The sequence below is a fragment of the Ranitomeya variabilis genome, chromosome 8 (assembly GCF_051348905.1).
Source record: "Ranitomeya variabilis isolate aRanVar5 chromosome 8, aRanVar5.hap1, whole genome shotgun sequence".
NCBI classification, from domain to species: Eukaryota; Metazoa; Chordata; class Amphibia; order Anura; family Dendrobatidae; genus Ranitomeya; species Ranitomeya variabilis.
In genome coordinates, this window is record NC_135239.1 from 84,874,856 (window position 1) to 84,888,268 (window position 13,413).

General features: G+C 39.4%; 1 protein-coding gene across 3 annotated transcripts in view; it reads left to right on the forward strand.

Moving 5' to 3' along the window:
- The window catches only part of PTPRC (protein tyrosine phosphatase receptor type C), a 210,470-nt gene extending 199,330 nt beyond the window's left edge, over nt 1–11,140 (forward strand). For all 3 annotated transcript variants that reach the window (XM_077277741.1, XM_077277742.1, XM_077277744.1), the window contains 5 exons: nt 188–322; nt 576–701; nt 1,892–2,067; nt 4,883–5,018; nt 9,335–11,140. In XM_077277741.1, coding sequence (XP_077133856.1) covers nt 188–322; nt 576–701; nt 1,892–2,067; nt 4,883–5,018; nt 9,335–9,592 — 831 coding nt within the window. In that variant the 3' untranslated portion in view covers nt 9,593–11,140. The remainder of the gene's footprint in view (nt 1–187; nt 323–575; nt 702–1,891; nt 2,068–4,882; nt 5,019–9,334) is intronic.
- The last annotated feature ends 2,273 nt before the right edge of the window (nt 11,141–13,413 follow it).

Sequence of the window (13,413 nt, forward strand, 5' to 3'; positions counted from 1 at the left end):
ATCAAAGGGTCTATGGTTAAATTGTGACTATGAGGAAAATACATTTTTAATAGAGGCCCAGAGAGTTATTCCAAAAGTTCTTCACTATTTTACTATGGGGTCATGAATTATTGGAATAATTTTCTACTTTTACTATGAAATGCAGTTTGTAAACTCAAACATTGTCTTTTTTTCCTTTTTATTTTAGGGATATTGGGGAACTCGCTCAATTATAGCAGCCCAAGCCCCACTGAAAAATACAACATCTGAATTTTGGCAAATGATCTTCCAGAAAAAAATTAAAGCAATTGTGATGCTTTCTGGATTAAACGTAGAGAAGAATGTGAGTATTATAGATTTGAATTATAAAAATACACCTTGCACTGAGTCACATTTTGTATTTATCAACTTTTTGAGCTTTCCAATCTTCTCTATAATGTTGATCTTCAAATCAGGAATATACTATAATTGATCCAATAGTTTCCTCATTATTTGACATTTAATATATTATCATGCTGATATACACAAACCTTGGAAGATGAATGGGGCACAATTACTGTATGTGGATATAGCAGCTGTCATCTGTGCTTATACAGGAAGATGATTGTGCACCATATTGGAAAGAAAAGTCCAAGTCATATAATGATCTTGAAGTTGATCTCACAGATGAAAATCCATGTGGTAGCTACACTGAACGCTCTTTTGAGATCAGGCATGCTAAGGTAAGACCATTTCAGTTACTTCGCTTTTTTTACTTTTTCTCCTGTTTTTTGAGCATTTTGGTGATAACATTTTAGGTATGTTCTAAACATTGGATATCTCGGCTTTTGCCATTTCCTCACTTTCAAGCAAGCAAAAGTCAAGACATTTAAATCTGGAATACTTATTCAGTAACTATAGAAAAAAATGCAAAATTTCAAACTTGTTTCCATTATGAAAATCAAGAAGTAGAACATTCAGTTAGTCATTATTAAAGGGAATCTGTCACCATGGTTTTAGTACCCAATCTGAGAGCAGCATTATCTAGGGACAGAGACCTTGATTCTAGCAATGTAACACTTACTGGGCTGTTTGCAGTCATTATAATAACATCCCTGTTTTATCTGCTGTAGATCTACCAGTTCTCTGAATACTGAGCCCTGTATAGCTCTGCCCCCAACACTATTGATTGGCAGCTGTGCATTGACAGAAAGCGGCCTATCAGTCATGGGGGTGGGGTTATACAGAAAAGCAGGACTACATGGCACAAGACAACTAGTCCTCTAGTAATAATCTCCTGCTGGTAAAATACCTATTTAAAAATCCCAAATAAACAGCACAAACTGTGAAATTAAAAGAAACTGGCAGCAGGATTTAGCTATATAAAGTAAAGACATAACCATAATGGCATTGTTATACTGATTAATCTTCAGCCATGGTCGTTTTCCGGGAAAACAAACTGTTCCCACAGAGGCACAACATTTCAAACAGGAAGTAGGTGACTGAAAAATCAGTGAGCTGCCATTGAAACACCGGTTGCAGATGGAGTGGTCGGAGCAGGAGGGGAAGACCGTAACCATAGACCCACCTTTAATTCAAGTGTATCAGTATAATTATAATGACGAGGCCTATCATATTTCCAGGTCATTTTTACTGCACAATGAATGCTATAAAAACAAATGGTATACTAAATTGTGTTATTTAAAACTACATCCCGTCCCACAAAAACACAAGTCGTCATATAGATGTCGACGGAAATTTAAAAAAAACTATGGTTTTTGTAATAAGAGGAGAAAAAAAATGAAAGCTTACTAATAATATTAATGTAATCTTGGTAACACATTTAGTTTCTGTTTAAATGTATTACTATTACATATACAGTAGTTCATACAGATAAGACGTTAATATCACATAATATGCTTCTATGCTTTAGAGGAAAGATATCAGAAAAGTCTCTCAGTTCCATTACAACCAATGGGAGGATGTTCTCCCCAAAGAAACTAAGGGGCTACTGGAGATGATTGAGAAAATCAGAAAAATTATTTCAAGCAAGAAATTGGAGGAGCAGAACAGACGTGACAAATCAGTTCCTCTTGTTGTCCACTGCAGGTAATTAAAGATGCTTAATTGTGGCTATTGTTATACTTTTTATGATCTATTAAAACATTTGAAAAGCGCAGTAAGTTCAGCTCATGTATATATTTTCTGCAGCTAATTTTGTAGCAACTTCACATTGCAATTTGCAGGATTTCTTGCTGACTGATGAAGATTTGTTATGGATTTCACCCTAATGCAAAATGTGAAATCTGCACCGTAAATTGATAAAACAAAGGGAACCTGACAGTTGATACTTGCTGCCCGAGTCATGGGCAGCATGTATCAGACAGTGGCTGTGTGATTCCAGCCATAAATGTTTAAATCTAAAACACTTTGGCATTTCAGAGAAAAATATAGCTTAATAGTCGCCGGGGTCCGAGCCGTGCTTGAGGCTAGTTGGACAGTCAGGTTCCTGGCAGCTTCTCCCCATCCATTGCCCTTGAGTAATAGGTCTCACCCTATACACGCACCTGGTACTCTAGGTGAAACGCGAGGTATGTGAGACAGTGTAAAATCAACTGAAGAGGGATGTATGAAGATCCTGATGAAGTTCATTTCCAGACTGAAATACTTTTAGATTTGAACAAACCAGCAGTAAAAAAGACGATACTTAGTTAAAAGACGATAACTGATAACTACAGTAAAGGCATCTTGCGTCGTGTACCTGGGAAAGAGATGTCACTAAGATGTACAGTGGCTTGTGAAAGTATTCATCTTCTTGGCATTTTACCTATTTCTTTACATTACAACCTGTGTTTAAATATTTTTGTAATCCGATTTTTGTGTGATGCATCAGCACTCAATAGTCTAAGTTGGTGAAATGAAGTGATACAAATATAGACATAAATTAAATTTATGGAATCAAATAACTGAAAATTGACAAGTGCATTTGTGTTGACCCCTTTTGCGATGAAACCATTAAACATTTCTGGTACGAGAAAATACCATTGTACGGCACATGCTTAGTGAAAGGAAGTCCACCTGTGTGCAATCTAAGTTTCACATAGTCTATCAGAATATACACATCTTTTCTGAAAGTCCACAGAGGCTGCCACACCATTAAGCATGAGGCACCACTAACCAATCAACACCATTAAGACCAAGGAGATCTCCAAACAAGTCAGGAACAAACTTGTTGAGAAGTGCAAGTCAGTGTTGGGTTATCAAAAAATATCGCAATCTTTGATAATCTCCCGGAGTACCATCAAATCCATTAATATCAAATGGAAAGAACATAGTGCAACAACAAACCTGCAACTTAAATTCTCAGCCTGCACAAGGAGGGCATTAATCAGAGAGGTAGCACAGAGAAAAAAGGTAACCCTGAAGGAGCTGCAGAGCTACCAAGCAGAAACTGGAATATTTGTCCATACAATAAGCCATACACTTTGTAGAGGTGGCCTTTATGGAAGAGTGGGTGGAAAAAAAGCCATTACTTACACACAAAAATTGTACAGCTCGTTTTGAGTTTGCCATAAGACATGATAGAGACTCCCCAAATGTATAGAGGAAGGTGCTGTGGTCAGATGAGACCAAAATGGAACTTTTTGACCACCAAGGTATACACTATGTCTGGCACCAAATCAACACAGCTCATCACCCCAAGAACAACATCCCCACTGTGGAACATGGTGGTGGCATCATTATGCTGTGGGCATGTTTTTTGCTTCAGCAGAGACAGGAAAATTAGCCAAATTGAGATTAAGATGGATGGTGTAAAATACAGGGATATTCTTGAGCAAAAGCTGTTTCAGCCTGTCAGTGATTTCAGACTGGGACGGAGGTTCACCTTCCAACAATGACCCAAAGCATACTGCTAAAGCAACACTCAAGTGGTTTAAGGGGAAACATGTAAATGTTTTGGAGTGGCCTAGTCAAAGCCCATATCTTAATCCAATTGAGAATATGTAATCAGACATCAAGATTGCAGTAATCAGACATCAAGATCTAACTTGAAGGAGCTGGAGCAGTTTTGCCATGAGGAATGGGCAAAAATCCCAGTGGAAAAATGTGAAAAGCTCATAGACACTTATCCAAAGCAACTTGCAGCTGTAACTGCTGCAAAAGGAGGCTCTACAAAGTACTGACTTTAGGGGGTGAATAGTTAGGCACACTGAAGTTTTCAGTTATTTTGTCCTATTTGTTGTTTGCTTCACAATAAAAATAAAACCAAATGTTCAGAGCCGTAGTCGTGCTCTTTACATGAACTGATGAAATCTAAACCAGTGAAAATCCAGGTTGTGAGGTAGCAAAACACATAAAGGCCAACAGGGTGAATACTTTTGCAAGCCACTGTATTAGAAAAAGGCATACTTGGTGAGGTAGTGTGATACTCTGGGCGGGATCCTACTACACAATTTCAGACTTTTTTGAGCAATGATATTTCCTAATGGCAGTGTCCTCTTTCAACACAATAATGTGTTTTACATTTCAAAAATTATTTAAGAATAGTTTGAAAAACATTACAACATCTGACTTGTATCCAGCGTCTATGGGATTTTCCAGAAAAACAACTCTGATCAAAAGAGACGCACCTTGTAACTTACAAGATTAGGATATTGTTGCACTCTCGGTGTCAGATACCACAAGACACTTTTATATGACTTGTGGACTCTACACCTCAATGGGTCTGATAGCACGAGAGAGGCATACACAATATTAAGCAGTTAGTCTTCGTGTCATGGCTAATTAGTTTATATGGTCTTTGCGATTCATTCTGCACACATTAGTCTTGCACACTTTCACATTTATACATGTACTTACAAAGAGCTAAGTAAAAAAAATCTGTATAGTATAGTAATTTATGTAATTGATTTTTTTTTCAAAGTGATGGATCTAAGCGAACCGGGACATTCTGTGGCCTCTGGAATCTTCTTCAAAGTGCCCAGGTTGAAGAAGTCATTGATGTGTTCCAGACAGTGAAACATTTACGTCGCCAGCGGTCAGGAATGGTGTCTTCTTTTGTAAGTATATGATAAGAGAAGTGATTTTGATGATTCACATTGTAAAATTGCTGACAGACCATTTTTTAATGGGGGTAATAAGTCTATATTTGTTATATGTAAACTTTAATGTATACACAGTGCCTTGAAAAAGTATTCATACCCTGTGAACCTTTCCATAGTATTTCACCTTACATCCACAAACTTTGCTATATTTTATTGGGATTTTATGTTATATACCAAAACAAGGTAGAAAGCAGGGTCGCACTGGCCCACCGGAGAACCGGAGGATTCTCCAGTGGGCCCAGGCACTGACACCTGCTGGCATACTGGCCAGCAGCTGCCTAAGGCCTTCACTGCTCTAGGGGCCCCCAGCCAGTGGCTATGGGGCCCTTAAGTCAAGGGGGCCCACCTTGTGCCAGTGGAGCAACAGCGGGTGACAGGAAGCCACGCCTGTCCTCGCTGCTAAAGAAAAATTAATATTCATGCTTTTCCATGCCCCCATGGGCATGGAGAGGAGTAAATACCATTTTACTTTAATAGTGGGCAGTGTTAGCCGCTGGCTGCAGCTAACACTGCCCACATGTAAAGCCCCACCACCACCGCACCACTCTCTCTCACTCACAAACTCAAAGCTCCACATACACACACACATACACCACCGCACCACTCTCTCACACTCACACACAAAGCACCGCACCACATATACACACGCATGCAGACAGACACACAGCACCACTCACCTCTCGCAACACATCCTGGCATTCTGCCCGGCGCTTCCTGTCTGAGACAGCGCAGCTGGATGACATCATCATTCAGCGCATGGCTGTTTCAGACAGAAAGCTGCCGGCGAGGAAGAGGCTGCCGGGATGGGCTGCGAGAGATGAGTGGTGCTGTGTGCCTGTCTGCGTGCATGTGTGTATGTGGTGCATGTGGTGCTTTGTGTGTGAGTGTGAGAGACTGATGCGATTGTGTATGTGTGTATATGTGGTGCGGTGCTTTGTGTGTGTGTGTGAGTGAGAGAGAGTGGTGCGGTGCTGTGTGTGTGTGTGTATTGGAGATGTGTGTTTTGGAGATTGGCAATGATGGGGTGGTGGGGAAGGACGATGGGGTTGTGGAAAGGACAATGATGGTGGTGGGGAGGCAATCATGGAGGTGTTGAAATGGACAATGATGGGTGTTGAAATGGGCAATGATGGGGGTGGTGGGGGAGAAAGCAATGATGGTTGTGGTGTAAAGGACAATGATGGTTGTGGTATAAAGGACAATGATGGTAGTGGTGGAAAAGACAATGGAGGTGGTGGTGAGGGAGGCAATGATGGAGGTGGTGGAAAGGGCAATGATAGGGGTGGTGGGGGAGAAGGTAATGATGGGGGTGGAAGGGGAGAATAATGATGGAGGTGGAGAGGGGCTGTATTATACTTTATGAGGGGGCTATATTATATTCTGTGGGGGGACTGCATTATTCTCTCAGGGGACTACATTGTATTCTGGGGGCTACATCATACTATATGAGGGGTCTACAGTATACTCTATGGGGGGCTACATTATATTCTGTGGTGGGGCTGCATTATGCTCTCAGGGGACTACATTATATTCTGGGGGCTGCATCATACTATATGAGGGGGGCAGCATTATGCCCTATGAGGGGGCTACAGTAAAGTCTATGGGGGCTGCATTATACTATATGAGGGGGCTGAATTATACCCTATGAGGGTGCTACATTATATTCTATGGTGGGGACTGCATTATACCTTATGAGGGGGTTGCATTATATTTTGTGGGGCGCTGCATTATATTCTATGAGGTGGGCTGCATTATATTCTATGAGAGGGGGCTCATTATATTCTATGAGAGGGGGCTGCATTATATTCTTTGAGGGGAGCTACAGTATTTTATGAGGGGGCTGCATTATATTCTATGAGGGAGGCTACATTATATTCTATGAGGGAGGCTACATTATATTCTATGAGGGGGGCTGCCCCAACCCCTTCTACATAATTAAGACGCGCACTACCTTATATTGTACCCTGATATTAGCGTGTTTTACCACACAATTGATGGTCTTGTATTTATTTATTTGTAGCTACATAAAGGGCCCAAAGAATTATTTTCTCTGGTGTGTCCAAGGTGCTCCAGTCCAACGCTGGTAAAAAGTATTTGTGAAGTGGAAAGGAAATGATATATGGTTTTCTAATTATTTAAAAATATAAATTGCTATGTGCATTTGTATTCAGCTCCCTGAGTCAATACTTTGTAGGATCACCTTTCACTGCAATTACTGCGGCAACTATTTTGGGGTATGTCTCTACCAACTTTGCACATTTAGAGTCTGAAATGTTTGCATATTCTTCTTTGCAAACGAGCTCTAGCTCAGTGAGATTGGATAGAGAGCGTCTCTGAACAGAAATGTAAAAGTCTTGCCACAGATTATCAATGGGATTCAGGTGTGGACTTTGACTGGGCCATTGAAACACATGATTATGCTTTGTTCTAAACCATTCCATTGTAGCTTTGACCCCAGTCTCAAGTCTTTGGCAGCATGTAACAGGTTTTCCTTCAGGATTGCTCTGTATTTAGCTCAATTCATCTTCCTGTCAACACTGACCAGCTTCCTTGTCCCTGCTGAAGAAAAGCATCCCTACACCATGATGCTGCCACCACTATGTTTGGTGGTAGGATGGTGTTTTCAGGGTAATGTGCTGTCTAAGTTTTCTGCCACACATAGTGATTTTTGCATCTAGTTAAAAAAGTGTCTCATATGTCTCACGTGACCAGAGCACCTTGTACCACCTGATAGCTGTGTCCCCTACATGGCTTTTTGCAAACTGCAAACGGGACTTCCTATGACTTGTTTTTAAAAATGGCTTTCCTCTTGCTATTCTTTCATAAAGGCCAAATTTGTGGAGTGTATCACTAATTGTTATCCAGTTGTCAGATTCTCCCACCTGAACTGTGGATCTCTGTAGCTCCTCCAGAGTGACCGAGGCCTTTTGGCTGCTTCTCTAATTAGCGCTCTCTTTGCTTGGGATGTGAGTTTAAGTGGCATTCATGTCTTAGTAAGTTTGCAGTTGTGCTATACTCCTTCCATATTTGGATGGTGGATTGAACAGTGCTCTGTGAGATGTTCAGAGCTATGTTTTTTTTTTTTTTTTATAACCTATCCCTGCTTTATGCTTCTTCACAAATGTATTCCTAACCTGTGTTCCTTGGTTTTCATGATGCGGTTTGCATCCTAACATTCTTTAGAGGCGTCAGAGGTTTGTTTGGAACAGCTGTAGTTATACCGAGATTAAATTACACACAGGTGGACTCAATGTGCTAATTATGTGACTTCTGGAGGCTATTAGTCACTCAAGATTTTATTTAGGGGTATCAGACTACAAAGGACTAAATACAAATTCACATCACAAATTTCACATTCATATTTTTAAAATAATTAGAAAACCTTATCATTTTTTCCTTTACACTTCAGACATACTTGCTACTTTGTGTTGGTATTTCACATAAAATCCCATAAAAATGTATTTTAGTTTTGTAGGTATTATGTGAAAAAATATGGAAAAGGTCACGGGGTATGATTACTTTTTCAAGGTACTGTAAAAGACCGGTGATGCACATCTTTTAGTTGTCCGATAGAAATGTACTCCAGTCCTGAGTCAATTTTTTTCTATAATTTATGCCACTATTGTGTTGCAATTATAGCAAATCTGTCTAGTAGTTATAGGCCACACTTCTTCCACTTAACTCTTGCCACTTTTCAAAAAACTTGCATAAAACTGCCAAAAGTCATTAAACCTATGCACATCTACACATTGTGCAAACATTTTTGACCTTTTATGCCAGTTATTTGGCAAAAAAGGCTTAATAAATTGTCTCCAATTTGAATAATGAATTAAGTACTTACATTGGAGCATACTTATCAAGCTAAATGAAATAGTTTGTAGCGTAATTTGAGCCAAAAAAGCCTTTCATTACTTGCATTTTAATTATTCTATGTTTTAGACAATTATCGCAGCAAAGGGACATGACCTACTTGAAAAGTGGCTTATTTGCCAGAAAAGGAGAATGGCAACAAAATATGCAGTAATCTGCGGAAAAAAAACATTTGAAAATTTAGAGCAAATTTCAAGCACAATATAGACCAACAGATGGTGAAATCTTAGAGCAGTCATAAAATATGGGGGATAGCATAAACTATTATGATAAATTTGATGGATTTTAATACAGTCTGGTCTAATTTTGCACCTTGTAAGCGTTAAACAGTATTGATAAGTATATGTGAACAGCTCTCCAGAAATCTAAATGTTAATCTGTATCATTCTTTATCACTTTAGGAGCAATATGAGTTCCTTTATGATACTTTAGCCAGTACTATACCTGCCCAAAATGGTCAGGTCAAGATAACCATTCATCAAGAAGACAAGTTGGATATCAAGAATGAAATGAACAGCAAAACCCCAGAAGAAAAGCAGTCGGTGGTCACAGCCAGCTTAGCAGAGGCCACCCCAACTGTTCCCAAAGAGGATGCAACCGTCTCCAATGGACCCAGTGCGGCCGCGTTCACAGAAGTATCGCTAAGAATAGATGAATGACAAGCAAGTGAATACATACAGTAGAAGACAGAGGATAGTGGACACGTTTATGCCTTTCGGGCCTTTTATGTCAACCAAGATTCTCATGAACAAAACTAGTGCTTTCCCATATACCCCTAACCCGATGTGCGATGTATAATATAAGTGCACATTTGATGTTAATAAGGCACAGCTGCAAACATTTCATGCATTATGTGCAGAGTTTATGACAAAAGATCCAGTAATTCTCAGCGCCGCGTGTGCCCAAGATGTGTTATAGTAACAAGCTATTGAAATTCTTTCTCTCTATGCAATTCCCAATTTTCCATATGAGGTATAGACAGCCTGCTGCTCTCCAGATGCTTTGCAAATGCCGAGCTGACGCATCTCGTCTCCATCTGCAGTATAGTAATTGTTCAAACGAATAATTGTCTGGATGATCAATATTGCCAGTAAAGCAACTTATACAGTCCTAGGAGGCAAAACCATAAGCAAGCAATAGCTTTTGGTTCAGTCGAACGTTAGCTTATATTTCTACTCTAGGTATATTTTATTTTATTTAGTAATCATTTTGTAAACTCAAGGGATCGATGAGGTATGTTGTCTTTTATTACTAATAATGTGAAGCTCCCATAGTCTATAATAAATGAGCTTGAATATATGAAATCTGAAAATAAAGGTCAAGATAGAGCTATGGAATCATTCAAAGGTGCAATACAAGACAGGGTCAAATTAAATAGCAGGACTATGGTTTAAATGTATGAGGCTAAACTTTGCACCTACAGTATTTACTTACATCTATTGTTTGCTCAAAATTTGGACAATACACAATAGCAGAGCTATCAGATCATGAAGTATAGAACATGGAGAGAAGAGGATGAGTATCTGGTCGGCGCATAACTGCAAGTATGCGAATTGCATACTTCTGGTAATATGACTCACGTTACAAATAAATGGGATGCCTGACTGTAGAGATGTCACAGTTTGGCAATCAGAAATCTCTCTTAATCATGGAGACCCATTTAAATACAATGTATTGCATGAGAGTAAATTCCAGGTACTGAAAATTTTTTGAATATGGTTGTGGGAGTTAATAATAATAATAATAATAATAATAATAAAGATTGGTTTTGTTTTAAGATACCGTAATCGATAAAAATGTCAAAACCAAAGCAACATGCGGTACATTTCACATATATCTCCCAAAGCTTTGTTGAACAGAAACTTGGCTGTGTTCACAAAAGCTGGGTGAGATTTCAATTTTATATGCATGCCTAAATGTTTAAATTTTTCTAATTTAATGTCACACATTAGCACAAAATTCATCTATGTAAAGGTACTTAAAAATCCACATTACATCAAATCAGATTCAAAATGTGACACTTTCTGGAGAAAATGTATTTAAAATGTCAAAAAGATAAAAATATAAGAATAATGGGGGACCAAAGAGGAACAGAGAGGTATAGGTTATAAATATGAATTGTTCTCTACTATTTTCTTTTCTTTTTGTTCTCTCTATTTTTCTTTTTTCTTTTTCATTTTTTTTTCTTTTTCATTTAGAAGATATGTGGCTGTTAGTGTTGAGCATTCCGATGCTGCAAGTATCGGGTATCGGCCGATACTTGCTGTATCGGAATTCCGATACCGGGATTCCGATACTCTTGTGGTATCGGGTATCTGGTATCGCAACAACATTAATGTTAAAATGTGTAAAAGAGAGAATTAAAATAAAAAATATCGCTATACTCACCTCTCCGACGCAGCCGGGACTTCAGCGAGGGAACCGGCAGCGTTGTTTGTTTAAAATTCGCGCTATTACTTGGTTACGTGAATTCCCGGCTTGTGATTGGTCAGGTCGGCCACGTTGCCGGGACGCGGACCAATCACAGCAAGCCGTGACAAAATTACGTCACGGCTTGCTGTGATTGGTCCGCGTCCCGGCAATATGGCCGCCCTGACCAATCACAAGCCGTGACGTCACGGGAGGCTGGACACGCGCCCATTTTAAAATGAGCGCGTCCAGCCTCCCGGCTTGTGATTGGTTGACCGCGGCGCAACCAATCACAAGCCGTGACGTCACGGGAGGCTGGACACGCGCCCATTTTAAAATGAGCGCGTCCAGCCTCCCGGCTTGTGATTGGTTGACCGCGGCGCAACCAATCACAAGCCGTGACGTCACGGGAGGCTGGACACGCGCCCATTTTAAAATGAGCGCGTCCAGCCTCCCGGCTTGTGATTGGTTGACCGCGGCGCAACCAATCACAAGCCGTGACGTCACGGGAGGCTGGACACGCGCCCATTTTAAAATGAGCGCGTGTCCAGCCTCCCGTGACGTCACGGCTTGTGATTGGTCAGGGCGGCCATATTGCCGGGACGCGGACCAATCACAGCAAGCCGTGACGTAATTTCGTCACGGCTTGCTGTGATTGGTCCGCGTCCCGGCAACATGGCCGACCTGACCAATCACAAGCCGGGAATTCACGTAACCAAGTAATAGCGCGAATTTTAAACAAACAACGCTGCCGGTTCCCTCGCTGAAGTCCCGGCTGCGTCGGAGAGGTGAGTATAGCGATATTTTTTATTTTAATTCTTTCTTTTACACATTTATATGGTTCCCAGGGCCTGAAGGAGAGTTTCCTCTCCTTCAGACCCTGGGAACCATCAGGAATACCGTCCGATACATGAGTCCCATTGACTTGTATTGGTATCGGGTATCGGTATCGGATTGGATCCGATATTTTGCCGGTATCGGCCGATACTTTCCGATACCGATACTTTCAAGTATCGGACGGTATCGCTCAACACTAGTGGCTGTGTAAATATGCTAGGAGGCAACATTTAGACAATATATTTGTCTTATATAACTTTAGATAATTTTTATTTCTCAGGGTTTATGCTCTCTTTCATTTATGCAAGTGCATAGTCCAAATGTAGCGTGCAAATCTTAAAACCTCAGAGGTATATTTAAAAAATTTACAGGTAGGCCAAAACTAAGAAGTACGATAACACAATGGTCTGGAAATAGTTTGGTGAATAGATCTTCAACGTATATGTCTAAAATCAAAACAAGATTTTTTTGTGAATTGTTGCAAAATGTTTTGTTTTAGAAATCTATCCTTGAGTTTTACATTATAGTAACATTTCATGCAGATTGCATTTTCACATTGTATTTTCAATGGCATTTCCAAGGCCAGGACTGAAAATTCCAGTAAAACGCCTTCTACAGAGCTTTATAATAAACCTTTTAAATTTGCATATTTTAATGGAATACTTAGAGAATAAAAGAGCAATTTGGGGCTGTTGTTTTGTACTTGACAGTTGTGTCATTTGCTAAGTATTGAACCATATGCTTGTTATGAAGATTTTTTTTACATTTAATATATTTGCTTTGTGATATAAAAATGTTTGATTAAATATTTTTACTACAGAAAAAAGAGGATTTGAGAATATTTAATGTTCTGTGAAAAGACTTAATTGTTTAAGATGAATTTATTCAATTTGGAAGCAAAAGGAATTAAAAGAAAATACAGATGGTGTGTATTAATATTGTGTGATTATATTTTAAAGGAACAGGTACAAATTACCATATTTGTGTGAAAAAGAACAACGGTTGACACTGATACGATATGATATACATAATATAATCATTGCCATAAAATCAATTGCTTTATCCAATTGTATTTTGCTTTATGAACTGTACATTCCTGCAGTAGCAGGAATTTACAGAAAAATCTTTTTTTTCTTCACTCCATTGTAGAGATACAGGGCACATAAATTACGGTACTGACATATACCTAATGTTTTAATTTTTTTAATAAACTGGGCATTTTATTTAATTCAGC